Raw genomic sequence first — 16,041 nt, 5'->3', positions numbered from 1 at the left:
CTGGGACCCTCTGAACTCCTTAAGCAAGATACAGTAGGCATGGAAATGTCACTCATTTAGTTGGACTCCATCAGACTCATTTTGGTATTTTCCCACATTTACTGGACCGTACTAGATTCAACCAAATGTGTTGGATGTTTAATCTATGCCAAGTCACTCAAACCAGAAAAGATTAGAGGCAAAAGATGAGACCCTTAAGTTTCAAGAGGCACTGGTAGAAATACTCAAGTTTTTTGACATCCTTCCTCTCAGGGTATTTGCTGCTGTGAGGGGCTGCTGGTTTAAGACCTCCTATTCTTGTTTACCCTGAGTCCTCATGGTACATTCTGGTTGCTTTCACGCAGACACCACCACCACCACAACCCCCCCCCCCCCGCCCCCGCTCTTACCTTCAAGTGAAGCTCTTATCGGAGCTGTTTCTAGAGTCCCTCAGAGATAATTTTGAGGGTCGGGAGCTGGCTTCAGCATCAGAAAACACACAACTACTCATGGAAGGTATAATTACAGGCTGTGCTCAGAAAGACATTTCATGTATACTTTCGGGGGCACTTGTGAAAGATCTTGGCTTTTCCTTCCCCCCCCCTTCCCCATCTTGATGTTACATGGGATACAGAGATGAGTGAAGAGAATTCTTAATTCTTGTCCTCAAGAGGCAAGTTTCGCAGAGAAGATGAATTATGCATTCAGATATTTACCACCTCAAAATAGAGAGCAGGGCGTTCCAGGAGAGCAGTGTGCTTATGCTCTGGAATACAGAGCAAGGAGAACTTCCTTGCAACAGGAGTAATTGAGCAAGGTTTTATGGAGGACATGGCCTTTTGAGTTTAATCCTTGAAGGCTGAGTAAGATTTGGGTTTGCAGGGGAGGGGAGGAGAGTGCTGGCCAGTGGAGGAGACTGTAGAAGCCCAGATATGGAAGTAGCAAAACACAAGACCTAAAATAGGGAAAGGCAGCAATTTTTCTAGTTTTCTTCTAGTTTTTCTATTCTCTAACCTTATTTACAGATATATTAATCATATTTGAGTTTCCCTAATAAGCACCCAAAACAATTAATTTACTGCATATGCTTTAAGGAGAGGAAATGTTTGCTCCATTGGGTCTCCCGTGGTCCTCTGCACCCTGGTCCTTCGGTGGGACCTCATTTCATTTCCAGTCCCATGGGAGGCTGTGCCAGTCTTGCTATCCTATCAGTCCAGTTGCTTTTGGAAAAATTTCCCCTTCAGCCTCCAAGTGAGTACTAACAGGAACTTTACCTATTAAGAGTATTTTTACCCAAGACCTAAAATGGGTCAAATCTTCGCTCTGTAAGCAGTGAGAAAGCAAGACAGAATTTGGAACTTGGAATCGGGATTGGGCATCTATCCAGCCTGCAGCCTGTTCGGTTGCTTATTGGGATTAGAGATGGGCCCCCTTCCTTTTTCTAGATGGTGATGGTGGAGCTTAGTGATGGTGAGGCTTCTGAAACAGGCCTGTGCTTTTCCGGCAGGGCGAGGGCCGATCAGCGGATCACTGAGTCCCGCCAGGTGGTGGAGCTGGCGGTGAAGGAGCACAAGGCTGAGATTCTCGCTCTGCAGCAGGCCCTCAAAGAGCAGAAGCTGAAAGCCGAGAGCCTCTCTGACAAGGTCAGCGCCCATCCCTTTCCTTTTAGGAGAAAGATTTCATCTCCATCTTTTAGAAGGTGTGCTCGACACAAATTCAGGTGCAGTCCGTGGTCCACATATTTCACAAACATAAATTCACTCAGTCCTGTAAAGCCTTGGGGTTATGGTCCACCATTGGACATCCTTGGTTGGCCATAGCTTGGGAGGTGTGGCGGGGACTGGGGTGTCACAGTCGGCCAGTGACTTCTTTTTTTTTTTTTTTTTTTTTTTAATTTTTTTTTTCAACGTTTATTTATTTTTGGGACAGAGAGAGACAGAGCATGAACGGGGGAGGGGCAGAGAGAGAGGGAGACACAGAATCGGAAACGGGCTCCAGGCTCTGAGCCATCAGCCCAGAGCCTGACTCGGGGCTCGAACTCACGGACCGCGAGATCGTGACCTGGCTGAAGTCGGACGCTTAACCGACTGCGCCACCGAGGCGCCCCATAGTGACTTCTTTAACATCTGCCTGTCTGGGCCCCCTGAGGTCCAGATTTTGATCTGGGCACACAGCTCTTGTTTTCTGGCAACTGGTTTCTGGATTTAAGTTGTGGATTGATTGCTGGATTTAATGTCAAGCATCGGAAAGTGCTCAGTGACAAGAATGAATGCTCCTTCCATTGTTGCGGTAACAGGCAGCTGGGCCTTTCTGTGCTCTGAGTCCAGGGACACGATAGGCTCTGACGGCCACACTGGCACACAGTATTTCACACTGGAAATACACATGTCCTCTCCATTTAGCACGCCATATTAATGTTCACAGAGTGAGGTACCAGTGTTCTGGAGATTTATCTAAGTCTTGAAACAGATTTTGAATAGATGCCCCAATGTTACAGATAACAAAAGTGACGATCAAAGAGATTTCATGTATATACCCAGGCTCTCACATGTGCGCTTTCTCTGTCTCTCTCTCTTTCTCTCTCTGTCACACACACACACACACACACACACACACACACTCAAAGCAGTAATCTAAAATTTGTATTCTGTATAACTCTTTGTTATTTTGTGATTATAAAAATAACCATTTGAGGTCATTGTGGCAGATCTAGAAACCACAGAAAAGTAAAGGAGAAAATGACTGGCAATAGAACCACTGTTCTATTGGTGAATTTATTTGTGGCTTTTCCTTTGCATAATATGTTTATGCATACATATGTTTTTACAAATTTAGATTCTTACTATGTAAGCAGCTTTGCATCTTTTTAAAAAAAAAAAACAAACCTATAACTAGGGGCTTTTCCTGAGTTACTGAATGTTTTTGAACATGTAGTTCAAAAAAACCCCTAAACAACAACACAGAGGTACCTTTTTTTTTTTAATTTATTTTTTCACTTACATCCAAGTTTAGCATATAGTAAAAAATGATTTCAGGAGTAGCTTCCTTAGTGACCCTTACCCATTTGCCCATCCTCCCCCCACCCCACCCCCCCACGATCCCTCCAACAACCCTCTGTTCTCCATATTTAAGAGTCTCTTATGTTTTGTCCCCCTCCCTGTTTTTATATTGTTTTTGCTTCCCTTCCCTTATATTCATCTGTTTTGTATCTTAAAATCCTCATATGAGTGAGGATGTCTTTCTCTGACTGATTTTGCTTAGCATAATACCCTCTAGTTCCACCCACATAGTTGCAAATGGAAAGATTTCATTCTTTTTTATTGTCGAGTAATACTCCATTGTGTGTGTGTGTCTGTGTGTGTGTATGTGTATATATATATACCACATCTTCTTTATCCATTCATCCATCGATGGACATTTGGGCTCCTTCCATACTTTGGCAACTGTTGATAGTGCTGCTGTAAACATGGGGGTGCATGTGTCCCTTTGAAACAGCACACCTGTATCCATTGGATAAATACCTAGTAGTGCAATTGCTGGGATGTAGGGTAGTTCTATTTTTAATTTTTGAGGAACCCCCATACTGTTTTCCAGAGTGGCTGCACCAGCTTGCATTCCCACCAACAATGCAAAAGAGACCCTCTTTCTCCGCATCCTCATCAACATCTGTCATTGCCTGAGTTGTTAATGTTAGCCACTCTGACAGGTGTGAGGTGCTATCTCATTGTTGTTTTGATTTGTATTTCCCTGATGATGAGTGATGGGCATTTTTTCATGTGTCAGTTGGCCATCTGGATGTCTTCTTTGGAAAAGTGTCTATTGATGTCTTTTGCCCATTTCTTCACTGGACTTTGTTTTTTGGGTGTGGAGTTTGATAAGTTCTTTATAGATTTTGGATACTAACACTTTATCTGATATGTCGTTTGCAAATATCTTCTCCCATTCTGTCAGTTGCCTTTTAGTTTTGCTGATTGTTTCCTTCACTGTGCAGAAGTTTTTTATTTTGATGAGGTACAAAGAGTTCATTTTTGCTTTTGTTTCCCTTACCTCTGGAGACGTGTTGAGTAAGAAGTTGCTGCGGCCAAGGTCAAAGAGGTTTTGCCTGCTTTCTCCTCTAGGATTTTGATGGCTTCCTGTCTTATGTTTAGCTCTTTCATCCATTTTGAGTTTATTTTTGTGTCTGGTGTGAGAAATGGTCCAGGTTCATTCTTCTGCGTGTCGCTGTCCAGTTTTCCCAGCACCACCTGCTGAAGAGACTGCCTTTATTCCATTGGCTATTCTTTCCTGCTTTGTCAAAGATTAGTTGGCCATATGTTTGTGGGTCCGTTTCTGGGTTCTCTATTCTGTTCCATTGATCTGAGTGTCTGTTCTTGTGCCAGTACCATACTGTCTTGATGATTACAGCTTTGTAGTATAGCTTGAAGTCTGGGATTGTGATACCTCCTGTTTTGGTTTTCTTTTTCAAGATTGCTCTGGTTATTCGGGGTCTTTTCTGGTTCCACACAGGTTTTAGGATTGTTTATTCTAGCTCTGTGAAGAATGCTGGTGTTATTTTGATAGGGGTTGCATTGAATATGTAGATTGCTTTGGGTAGTATCAGCATTTTAACAATATTTGTTCTTCCTGTCCAGGAGCATGGAATCTTTTTTCATTTTTTTGTGCCTTCTTCAATTTCTTTCATAAGCTTTCTATAGTTTTCAGTGTATAGATTTTTCGACAAAGGTACCTTTTTAAATCATTCCACTTGTGTGGGAACTTTGAGCTTCTTTCAGCTTTTTGCCATTATACATAACACTATGATGAACATAAACTTTGTGGATATCCATGATTATTTTCTTATAGAAATAAAATTTCATAGAAATAAAATGATTGGATTCAAGGCTAGAGCTTGCCCCTCAGGAACACTCTGGAGTTCCTCGATACTGGCTTACTTTTTTTTTTTAACCCGTGAGGAAACAAAATGTAGTATTTAGCGGTAAGTGAAACTTTTTGTGTTTAACTTGAATATTTTTTTCTATTTAACTGTTCCTAGAGGACTCTGTAGCAAAGTTTACCCATCCTTTATGACCCCAGACATTGATATGATCTTTTCTTTTATTACTAAAAAAAATTTTTTTTAATGTTATTTATTTTTGAGAGAGAGAGAGACAGAGACTGTGAGTGCAGGAGGGGCAGAGAGAGAGAGGGAGACACAGAATCAGAAGCAGGCTCAAGGCTCCAAGCTGTCAGCACAGAGCCTGATGCAGGGCTCGAACTCATGAACCGTGAGATCATGACCTGAGCCAAAGTTGTATGCCTAACCGACTGAGCCACCCAGATGCCCCAATACAATCTTTTCTTTTTTTTTTTTTTTTAATTTTTTTAAAGTTTATTCATTTTTGAGACACACAGAGAGACAGAGCATGAGCAGGGAAGGGGCAGAGAGAGAGGGAGACACAGCATCTGAAGCAGGCTCCAGGCTCTGAGCTGTCAGCACAGAGCCTGACGCACGGCTCGAATTCACGAACTGCGAGATCATGACCTGAGCCGAGGTCGGATGCTCAACCGACTGAGCCACCCAGGCGCCCCAATACAGTCTTTTCTTGATGACTGTAATTCAGGAAGAATAATTCTTCTGCATACCTCTCTTACTGAAAATATCATGTGACAAAGCAGTCATTGTGTCTAGGTCTAGTTATGGTCAGTCTCCCACTTTGTGACTTTTTGTAGGATTCTTGAGAGACTTTGTCCATTCTTTCATCACAAGAGCCCGATATGATGCTGTGCAATAGTAAGTATTCAGCATTTGATAGTTTAATTAAATTCAGCCAAGGTGATCATCCTTGTCCTCGAACTTGTCATAGTTATTTATGCATCCCTTAGCAATAATCCCATCCCTGTACAAGGCTTATCTGCAACATGGACCTTTGTGATACTATACTTTTAGAAAACAACATTTATATTCTGATCTTCAGAACTTGATTCTTTACATGTGAAGCTTTATGGAAATTTTCAAAAGTCATTAGCATCTAGCATTTCTAAATATGATCTCATGGCCAATTTTTCCAAATGCCCAGCTCAATGATCTGGAGAAGAAACATGCCATGCTTGAAATGAACGCCCGAAGTTTACAGCAGAAACTGGAGACTGAACGGGAGCTCAAACAGAGGCTTCTGGAAGAGGTGAGTGTGAAACACCTGGGAAATGGAGCCAGGTGGACTTTTGAAGATGAAAATTTGTTGTGTTTGGATGGTCAGATCCATATTAGATGTTCAATCTTTGAAGTTGGAATTTTCAAGGAGAAGTAAGGTGGTCACTTAATACCTTTTTGAAGGTATTTAACAGGCTCAAAGAATGTGTCACAAAGGCTAGACGGTCTTTGTCACTTGTGTCCTCCCACATAGTGCTTAATAGAACATAGAGCACAGAAGAGTATGTGCCCAATGGAAGCTTATTAAATATACAGGTGACTGAATATTGAGTTAAATTGTTCTTTTAGAGTTAATATCTAAAGTATATTAAGTTTTCAGGCTGGTAGAACATCCATGCAAATTAGCTTCATGCACAGGGCAGAGACTTGACCAGATTGTGTTGAGTGCCAAATTTCATGAAGACTTTTGAACATTCATTTAACTCCGTTAAAAAAAAAAATTTATGTCCTGCCTTTGAGACGTAGAATGAAAAGCTCAAATTGATCTTCTGAACCCATCCCTTACATTATTTCCTGGACCTTTTAACAGAATTCTGAAAATGTCTATTTAAGTTGCTGACGATGTCCTGATCCCAACCAAAGCCCTATATGTTGGATCACTGACGACTCTGTTTTGTTCATTAGAATTGACCAACCAGGACATACATGCTTTGTAAAGATATTTAATGAGAAATGAGATTCCAAGATGGTTTTGTTTAACCCATAGTGAGCCAGATAGTTCAGTTAACCAGATTACCTGTTCTCATTAGTTGAGGTTTTATTATAGACCTCTCAAGGGACTGTGCTGAGAGAAATAATATTGCTAAACTATCAACTTGGGAAAATGTGGTGAAAATTTTGCAGGTGAGAATAAAATACCTTACAGAATGATACTTTAAAAAACATGGGTGGGAGTTTGGGAGAGGTCTGGGGGTGGATGCTGGCAAGGGTTGCATAACAACGTGAATGTCCTTAGTGCCACTGAACTATACAGTTACAAATGGTTAAAATGGTAAATTTTATGTGTATTGTACTGCAATAAAGGTTTTTAAAATAAAATTAGTTATATCTCAATATATCCTGAGTGGAAGGCTCACCAAAGGCAGCATTAAGAACACTATAATACAAATTTAAAAATCTACCTGGTGGTCAAGTAAAGAATGATGGTCTTTTATCTGGAATGAATAGTCAATGTCCCTGCTTTAGGCACATGTTGGAAACAGAACAGAAATAATCAATGATCTCGCCTGTCCTATTTTCCTTCCGAGGAAGGAGAGCTGGCTCTGACAGCTCAATACTTTGGTCCAAGGTTACATGGTGAGTCAGTGACAAGGCTTGGAATAGCATGCCGGGATCCTGATTCAGTCCCCTCTTTCTCACTTGTAAACGACATGAGAACATTTCCAGCTTCCCAGTCTGTACCTCACAGATAGATTTCTGAACACAGACATCTGGCTGACACTGAGTTTGAGGCAGATTTTACTGACACTTGAAACCATTATGAAACAAAGAATGATATTTATTGTCCAGAATGTGGCTAGGATCCCTGGTCATGGTGTGCACTTTGTAAGCATGTGACCAAGGGCTTAACCTAAGTTTGCTCTCTCTATATATACATACATATAATTATATATATAATTGTTTTAATGTAAATGCCTGGTTAATCCTCACTGCAATGAAAATATAAAACATTTTCATCATCTAAAAAAGTTCCTCATCCCCCTTCTAGTCCATACCTTCCGGGTCTGGCCCCAGGTACCCGGTGACTTGCTTTTTGTCACTATAGATAGTTTTTTTGTTTTTGTTTTGTTTTTGTTTTTTTCCTAGAATCTCATAGAAGTGGAGTTATACTCTGTATACTCTTGTATCTGGATTCTTTAGTTTAGTTGAACATGCTTATGTGATTTATTGATGTTGACGAATGTATTAGCCGTTCATTGCTTTTTATTGCTAAGCTGTAATTCATTGTATGGGTATACCATCATTTATCCATTCACCTGTTAATGAACCTTTGAATAGTTGCCATTTTTTTAGTTATTATGCATAAATCTATGAAAAATTGTGTCCAAGTCTTCGTGTGGTGGTTCTGACCCCATAACACTTAGTATTGTTTTGCCTTTCTAGTGCATATATTACAGTATCACACTGTGGTTTTAATTTACGTTTCTTTAATGAGTGATGATAAACATCTTTCCATATATTTGTCATTCATATATCTTCTTTTGGGAAGTGTAAATTCAAATCTTTTGGGTAGTTACTTCCAAGTAAAGTTGTTTTTTGTTTTTTTTTAATGGGAGAGAGAGTGAACACATATGCCTGCAGGGGAGAAGGGCAGAGAGAGAGAGAGACAGAGAGAATCTTAAGCAGGCTCCACATTTAGTGCAGAGCCTAGCACTGGGCTCTATCCCATGCCGCTGGATCACAACCTGAGCTGAAATCAAGAGTCAGAAGCTCTGGATCAACCAACTAAGCTGCCCAGATATCCCCCCACCCCCCGAGGAAAATTTTTAAAGAATTCTTGATGATAACCCTTTGCCAGATGTATGGATGGTGAATCTTTCACCCACTCTATAGCTTGCCTTGTCTTTTCAAACAGTATCTTTCAAAGAGCAAATGCTCTTAATTTTGGGGAAGTTAAATTTATCAGTTTTTAAAATGGATTATGTTTTCTGTGTCCTATTTAAGAAAACTATGCTTCTGCCAGGAATTTACCCAAGGGATACAGGAGTGCTGATGCATAGGGGCACATGTACCCCCAATGTTTATAGCAGCACTTTAAACAATAGCCAAATTATGGAAAGAGCCCAAATGTCCATCAACTGATGAATGGATAAAGGAGATGTGGTTTATATATACAATGGAATACTACTTGACAATGAGAAAGAATGAAATCTGGCCATTTGCAGCAACGTGGATGGAACTGGAGGGTATTGTGTTAAGTGAAATAAGTCTGTCAGAGAAAGATACCGTATGTTTTAACTCATATGTGGATCTTGAGAAACTTAACAGAAGACCATGGGGGAGGGGAAGGGGAAAAGAAAAAGTTACAGAAAGGGAGGGAGCCAAACCATAAGAGACTCTTAAAAACTGAGAATAAACTGAGGGTTGATGGGGGGGTGGGAGGGAGAGGAAAGTGGGTGATGTGCCTTGAGGAGGGCACCTGTTGGGATGAGCACTGGGTGTTGTATGGAAACCACTTTGACAATAAATTATATCTATAAAAAAAGAAAATTATGCTTATCCTAAAGTCAAAGATAGTATTTTCTGTTTTCTCCTAGAAGTTTTCTAGTTTTAGCTTTTATTTGTAGGTCTAGGATGTCTTTCGAGTTAATTTTTACGTATGGCAGGAGAGCAGAGGTTCACTTTTTTCCATAGAGCTATTCTGTTACTCTAGTACCATCTGTTGAGAAGACTCTCTTTTCCTCACTACATTGTCTTGACACCTTTGTCAAAAAGCTATCCATGTGTCTAGATGTCATGTCTTGATTTCAAGATATGTTAAAACATGTCTTTTTTTAAATTTTTATTTGACGTTTTTATTTATTTTTGAGACAGAGACAAAGCATGAGCAGGGGAGGGGCAGAGAGAGAGGAAGACAGAATCCGAAGCAGGCTCCAGGCTCTGAGCTGTCAGCACAGAGCCCAATGCGGGGCTTGAACTCATGAGCTGTGAGATCATGACCTGAACTGAAGTTGTACGCTCAACCGACTGAGCCACCCAGGCGCTCCTAGCATGTCTTTTTTTAAATTGTGATATGTGTACTCTTTAATCCCCATCCCCTATTTCTCCCATCCCCTCACTTACCTCCCCTCTAGTTACCATCAGTTTGTCTTCCATACTTAAATAGTCTGTTTCATGGTTTGTCTCTCTCTTTTTTGTCTTTGCTTGTTTGTCGTCTTCTTAAGTTAACCATATCCTCTTCGTTAGGTATAGAGACTTGTAAGCGGGGCCAGAATCACAGTCTCAGGGTTGGAAAGAAGTTGTTGTTGTTGTTGTTGTTGTTGTTTTTTTTTAATGTCACAGAACCCAAATTTCCAGCCCTTGTTCCATTGTTCCCTTCATCCCTGGCCCTGGCAGACTTTGCTAATGGATCTTTCTCCCAGATATCCTCCTGGACCCAAAATGGCTTCAGAAACTTCTTTTGACATGACATTCAGTAGCTACTATCAGGCTGTCAGAGGTAATGCCAGAGGTGAAAGTCCATTTGCTAATCCTGGTCAAATTAACCTCCTGTCCAAGGCAGAGAATCCCTTCCCCAACATTCCTCACTGGTGGGCCTGGTTGAACCTCTGCCTGAGTGCACGTGCCTTTGGACATCCTGACCCATTTTTTCAACAACTTTAATTCTTAGAAAGTTCTGTCTTATTTTGAACTAAAGCCTATAGCTTCCAACCACTGGTTCTGTTTCATTGAAACATTTGAGTCTGGCATTTCCACCTAAAATAGAGTAATACCAAATAATAATCAAATTACTTGATTAATAAAAAAATAATGTTTAAATGTTTACATATTTTTTTTTATTTATTTTTTTTTTCAACGTTTATTTATTTTTGGGACAGAGCGAGACAGAGCATGAACGGGGGAGGGGCAGAGAGAGAGGGAGACACAGAATCGGAAATAGGCTCCAGGCTCTGAGCCATCAGCCCAGAGCCCGACGCGGGGCTCGAACTCACGGACCGCGAGATCGTGACCTGGCTGAAGTCGGACGCTTAACCGACTGCGCCACCCAGGCGCCCCAATGTTTACATATTTTTGAGGGAGAGAGAGAGAGAGTACAAGCAGAGGAGGGGCAGAGAGAGAGGGAGAGAATCCCAAGTTGACTCTGTGCTGTCTGCCCAGAGCCCAACACAGGGCTTGAACTCCTGAACTGTGAGATCATGACCTGAGCTGAAATCAAGAGTTGGACACTTAACTGACTGAGCCAGCCAGATGTCTCCAAAAAACTAATGTTTAAGTAGCAATTGCTATACGCCAAGTGCCCTTTTCATGCTTTGGCTCATACAGTCCTTGCGATAGTTCTAGGAGAGAGCTACGTTTATTATCTCTGTGACAGACAGTTAGATATCTGAGTAGCTCCCCCACGCCAGACCACCTTCTCTTACCTAATTGAAACATTTCAAGTCCCTCCAAGTTTGAGATGTTCTTTTCTGGTAGATTTATCTTTCCAAAGAGAGTTTCTAAAAGTCCACAGGGTATGAGCAACATGGGGTCCAGTGGGATATCTCCAGCTCCATTCTGGGCTCTGTAAGCCTCTGCCAGTTACCCTGGGCTCTTTGGATAGCTTTATCACACCACTGACACCCACTGACCTGTGACATCGCCACCAACCCTTCTGTAAGCTTGCATTTTTTGAGTAAACATCTTTATATTCTGGTGTTTATCAGTCAGTGTTTTCAAAGAATACTGTCCTTTTGAACTTTTTCTCATTGGTTTTGATCCATCCTTTCAACCACCGCGGTTGTTTGGTGCTCTGGTTCTGTGATCCAGCTCCCTCATGCACCCTCCCAGTCTCCTGTCACCTCGTGGAATTGTTGGACAGGTCCAATGCCCTGAATTCAGTCCAGCACTGACCCATGAATAGCCCCCATTTTCCTCTCTCTGGGAAGCAAGTAAATGGCTTTGAAAAACATTCCACTGAGCAACCTGTCACTCTTGTTTTTTATTATAGTAAATAAGCAGTCTGTTTCTTGGAAAGCTCACGGACAGTTGATGTGTTTATTCTAGAGAAATATTTTGGGCCTGGCTGTCACCAAACCAATTTTTGTCCCCAGCTCCTGTTTCTCTGCTTCCTGCGTAGTAATTAATGTTGTCCTAAAATAGTGGGAAGAAACTAAAGAGGGTAATTTGTGGAAATCACTTGCACTGTAAGGGACTCATAGTTCCCTTTAAGAGGTAATCTTAGCTGTCCCCCCGCATCCCCTCCCCCCTGCATTTTAGGGGTTCTGGTTTGATTCATAAATTCTAAGTTGGCACACAGGCCAGGTGATCTCTGGCTGCTGACAGTATCTCTTGCTTTATGAAGGACTGATGGGGGAGGCTGGTGGAGGAGGCTGGCACGGGGAAGGCAGATGGGGAAGTGAGGGGGAGCCCAAACTGGATGGAGGGAAGGAAAGAGGACAAAGGAGGGAGAGAGATTACGAGAATTCCTTGAACATCTGGGGTACGCCAGGCATGGTGGCACTGAGTATGTCACCCAGTCAGGGGAGGTGTTATACCCACTTTCAGATGAAGATGCCAGAGCTTCTAGAGGCAATATGAGCTTCCCCTGGTCCTGTGACTGATGCGTGTTAAAGTCAGCATTTGTGGTAGGGTCCCTAGCATTCCAAAGCCCAGGTTCGTTCCACCATGCCATGATGCCCCAAGGAATCCACTTCCCCTCAAGAGGAAGGGCCGGCGAGGAGGAGAGATGGAGAGAGAACCAAAACACAGGTGGAGGGAAGTAAAATGAGAGGGAGAGTGTCAGCCAGTTCTGAGTTTGTCCGTGGCCCTTGGCCTTCTGGGGCTGAGAGCGCAGAGATTTGCCGTCGCCTGTTAGAAAATGCCCGTGGTGATGTTTACTGCTCTTTAGGAGCTCTCTGCTTGAGTCTGCAGAGAGTCTAGGCCACCAGGCATGGGGGTGTTCGGGCCAACCACAGGGCGGTTGGATTGTCACCCAGGGGTCAGATGACATCAGGCAGTGTGTCATCAGGATACCTGCTCTTTCCTGCTTTTTTATAAACAGAAGAGTTTTAGGAAAGAGAGCCATAAAACCAGTATCTTTAGAGCCTGCCTTATTTTCTGGTTGACTTCCATTGTAAAAATTGGAGAGAGATTTTCAGCACAAAACTATTTCCAAAACACTAAATTGATTTTTTTTCCCCCTTGGGTTTTATAGACTCTTGTGCTGAGTCTGGGATCTTCCTCTTCCTTCCTCCCCACACTGCAGAAGTATCTCCTGTGATTGTGGCTGTTTGTGTACTTGCTGGGGTCTCTCACCCTAACGAGGTGCTCCTCAAATTAGAGCTGATATGATTCCCCTTTGTGCATCCACGCTGCCTAAATAAAGTGATTTCTCACAGTAGCAACTGAGATCTTAAGCCTAAGGGGGCACCTGGGTGACTCGGTTGGTGGAGCGCCCAACTTCGGCTCAGGTCATGATCTTGCGACTCATGAGTTTGAGCCCCGCGTGTGGCTTGCTGCTGTCAGCACAGAGCCCACTTTGGATCTTCTGTCCCCCTCTCTCTCTGCCCCTTCCTCACTTGCGTGCTCTCTCTCAAAAATAAACAGATCTTTCAAAAAAAAAAAAAAACCCAAAAACCCCAAGGACAAATTAGAGCTTAGCTGTCATGGCAGTAATTCGCAGCATCTCAGAGGGCACCTCAGATGGGCCATATCGTACGTACCCAAATGTCCTTAATTGTAACTCTGACTGGGAAGCAGACCACCAGCCTGGACTTCTTGTTACGGTGGGGATCCCGTGACTTGCTGGCCATCAGAGATTTCTGGGAAAATTCTTCTTATCGGTGCCATGCACCAATTTGGAACAGAAGACCATCGGTAATTCTGGAAGGAGATGATTTCAAAAGCCAAATTTGGTGCCATGCCTGCAATTAGTTTGGCAACAAGCTAACAGTGGGGGACCAAGCTGTATTCTCCGTGGTACCGAGACTCTGTCTTGGCCTTCCTCCCCACTAGCAAGCCAAATTACAGCAGCAGATGGATCTGCAGAAGAATCACATCTTCCGTCTGACTCAAGGGCTGCAGGAAGCCCTAGACCGGGCTGATCTGCTGAAGACGGAAAGGAGCGATCTGGAGTACCAGCTGGAAAACATTCAGGTGAGAACCAGCGGAGGGAATTGGCTTAAAGATTGTCTGCGGACGCAAAGCGTGATGGCCAAAAGCCATCTGGGGAAACGGTCGCTATCTTTATATTGTATGTTATTGTGTGTTTCCCCCAATATTTCATTGGGAAACTTTCCAAACATTCAGAGATGTTGGAAAATTTCTATCATGATCATGCCCGAGATTCTAATATTAACCCCTGGCTCGTTTTACTTTTTCACCTACCTGTCCATGTATCATTCCTTTTGTTTGTTTGTTTGTTTGTTTTGGGCTGTAAGAATAGGACTAAGTGAGTAAATATTGGTGCAGTGTGGTTTGTGTTGAATGTTCATTTGCTACTATCCTAATGACTTTATTTTTTATTTGTTTAAAGTACCAAATTTGCAAGTATACTTCTTTCTAGGGCCAAGCTTATTTTTTTGTTTTTATGAATTTTAGGTTCTGTATTCTCATGAAAAAGTGAAAATGGAAGGTACTATTTCTCAACAAACCAAACTCATTGATTTTCTGCAAGCCAAAATGGACCAGCCCGCTAAAAAGAAAAAGGTGGGTCCAAGTGTTAGAAAAGTCGGGAGGTTTTCTCAGTCCTTATGATTCATGAAATACCGTTGTGAGAGATAATTACGGAAACATCCATGAAGACAAAATGCACATTTTTCTAGTTTTATGTTGGGTTGAAAATAGGTTTTGAGATCGTCAGAATAGTCCTTAAGGAAGGCATGTCATTATCAAGTCTGTAACAAACTACTTTGTGTTCATAGCCTTTAAAATTATAGTGCCTGTCTCTGTTAAGGGAGTGATTTTTTTTTTCTCCCTCTCTCTCTTTTTTTTTTTTTTTTTTTTTTTAATAAGCAGCTGGATTGGGAGGTGGGTGGTAATAGCAGAGAGAAAGGTTTCCAGAGAGGTCATTGTACAAGACTCCAGAGGGATTAGCAGGTCACAGGTACAGGGCTATAGAGAGATAGGTCATGTGTGTGGGATTCAGGAGAAAGAGAGAGTGGTTCTCAGTTCTGTAGTAGGATTCTCAGAGCACATATACGGAACTCCAGAAGAGACTGGAAATCATCTAGCCCAGTCCTTTTGACCGGCAGAGTCCTAGCAGGAGACTGGGACCCAGGGAGGTGAGGTGACACCACTCCACTCCAAGGGTGCTGCGCCATCCCTTTAGAAGGATAATAGACAAACAAATGAAAAACTTTGACCAAAAAGAAAAGGAAAGGGGGAGAAAAACCCACCCAGCTATGGACAGGGTTATATACAGATGCACCTATGCAGATTTTGGATCCACCCAAGACCTGCTTCCCTAAACCACCAGAGCCCTCTTAGGAGGTTTGGCCGGGTGTTCTTAGTCTGAACAGGTCTCTGAGGACCCTGCCATTTCCTTCCCAAAGCATTCCCACCCTGGGGGAGCAGTGGCAGCCCCCAGTGATCTGGAACACCCGAGAAGGGGCTGGAGCGGGCAGTTGGCGCCCGTGTCCCCAGCGCTCTCTTTATGGTGAGGGACGAGAACAGCCTCCTCCAGTGGTGGCCGCCGGGGAGGGACATTCTTGCATACCGCGTGACTGTCTGTGCTTGTTATGCTTCTGATATTTAATCTTTTGTATTTTAGCAGCGGATTGTTTTCTGATTGTGTCATGTGATGTAGTCAGGGTGTTTCCATTTATTTTTGGTGGTTAATTTTTTTTTCAGCCACATGATTCCCTGTGTTTTCCTTTTTCCTTCCATGTCCAGTACGCGTTTTCATTTTTTCGTTTGCTTTTTTTTTTTTTTTTTTTTTGAGTAAGCCCCTTGTTTTGACATCATTTTAGGATTCAAGTTTTTTGTCTCCTTTTTAAAAAATGCTCATCTCTGTGTCTCGTAACTAAGCGTCATGAGACAAATTCAAGGCAAGAGTGATTTCCGAACCATCCGTCCTGACTCCATCCTCCACTTCCATTTTTTGAGGGTAAAGACTCAGGAAATGGCTCTCCTCCTTGGGAATGCCGAAGGAAGGGGTGGTGGCCGTGCAAGCATCTTGAGCCCTCTTGTTGAAAATTTCCAAAACCCTATTTTTTTCCAGCCGGCTGGAACGG

General features: G+C 42.5%; 1 protein-coding gene across 17 annotated transcripts in view; it reads left to right on the top strand.

The window, feature by feature from the left end:
- The window catches only part of CIT (citron rho-interacting serine/threonine kinase), a 163,137-nt gene that overhangs the window by 122,888 nt on the left and 24,208 nt on the right, over positions 1–16,041 (top strand). For all 17 annotated transcript variants that reach the window (XM_045458903.1, XM_045458901.1, XM_045458900.1 and 14 more), the window contains 4 exons: positions 1,487–1,622; positions 6,036–6,140; positions 13,823–13,963; positions 14,408–14,515. In XM_045458903.1, coding sequence (XP_045314859.1) covers positions 1,487–1,622; positions 6,036–6,140; positions 13,823–13,963; positions 14,408–14,515 — 490 coding nt within the window. The remainder of the gene's footprint in view (positions 1–1,486; positions 1,623–6,035; positions 6,141–13,822; positions 13,964–14,407; positions 14,516–16,041) is intronic.

This window comes from Leopardus geoffroyi, chromosome D3 (genome assembly GCF_018350155.1).
Source record: "Leopardus geoffroyi isolate Oge1 chromosome D3, O.geoffroyi_Oge1_pat1.0, whole genome shotgun sequence".
NCBI classification, from domain to species: Eukaryota; Metazoa; Chordata; class Mammalia; order Carnivora; family Felidae; genus Leopardus; species Leopardus geoffroyi.
This window is presented reverse-complemented; position numbering and strand designations above follow the sequence as displayed.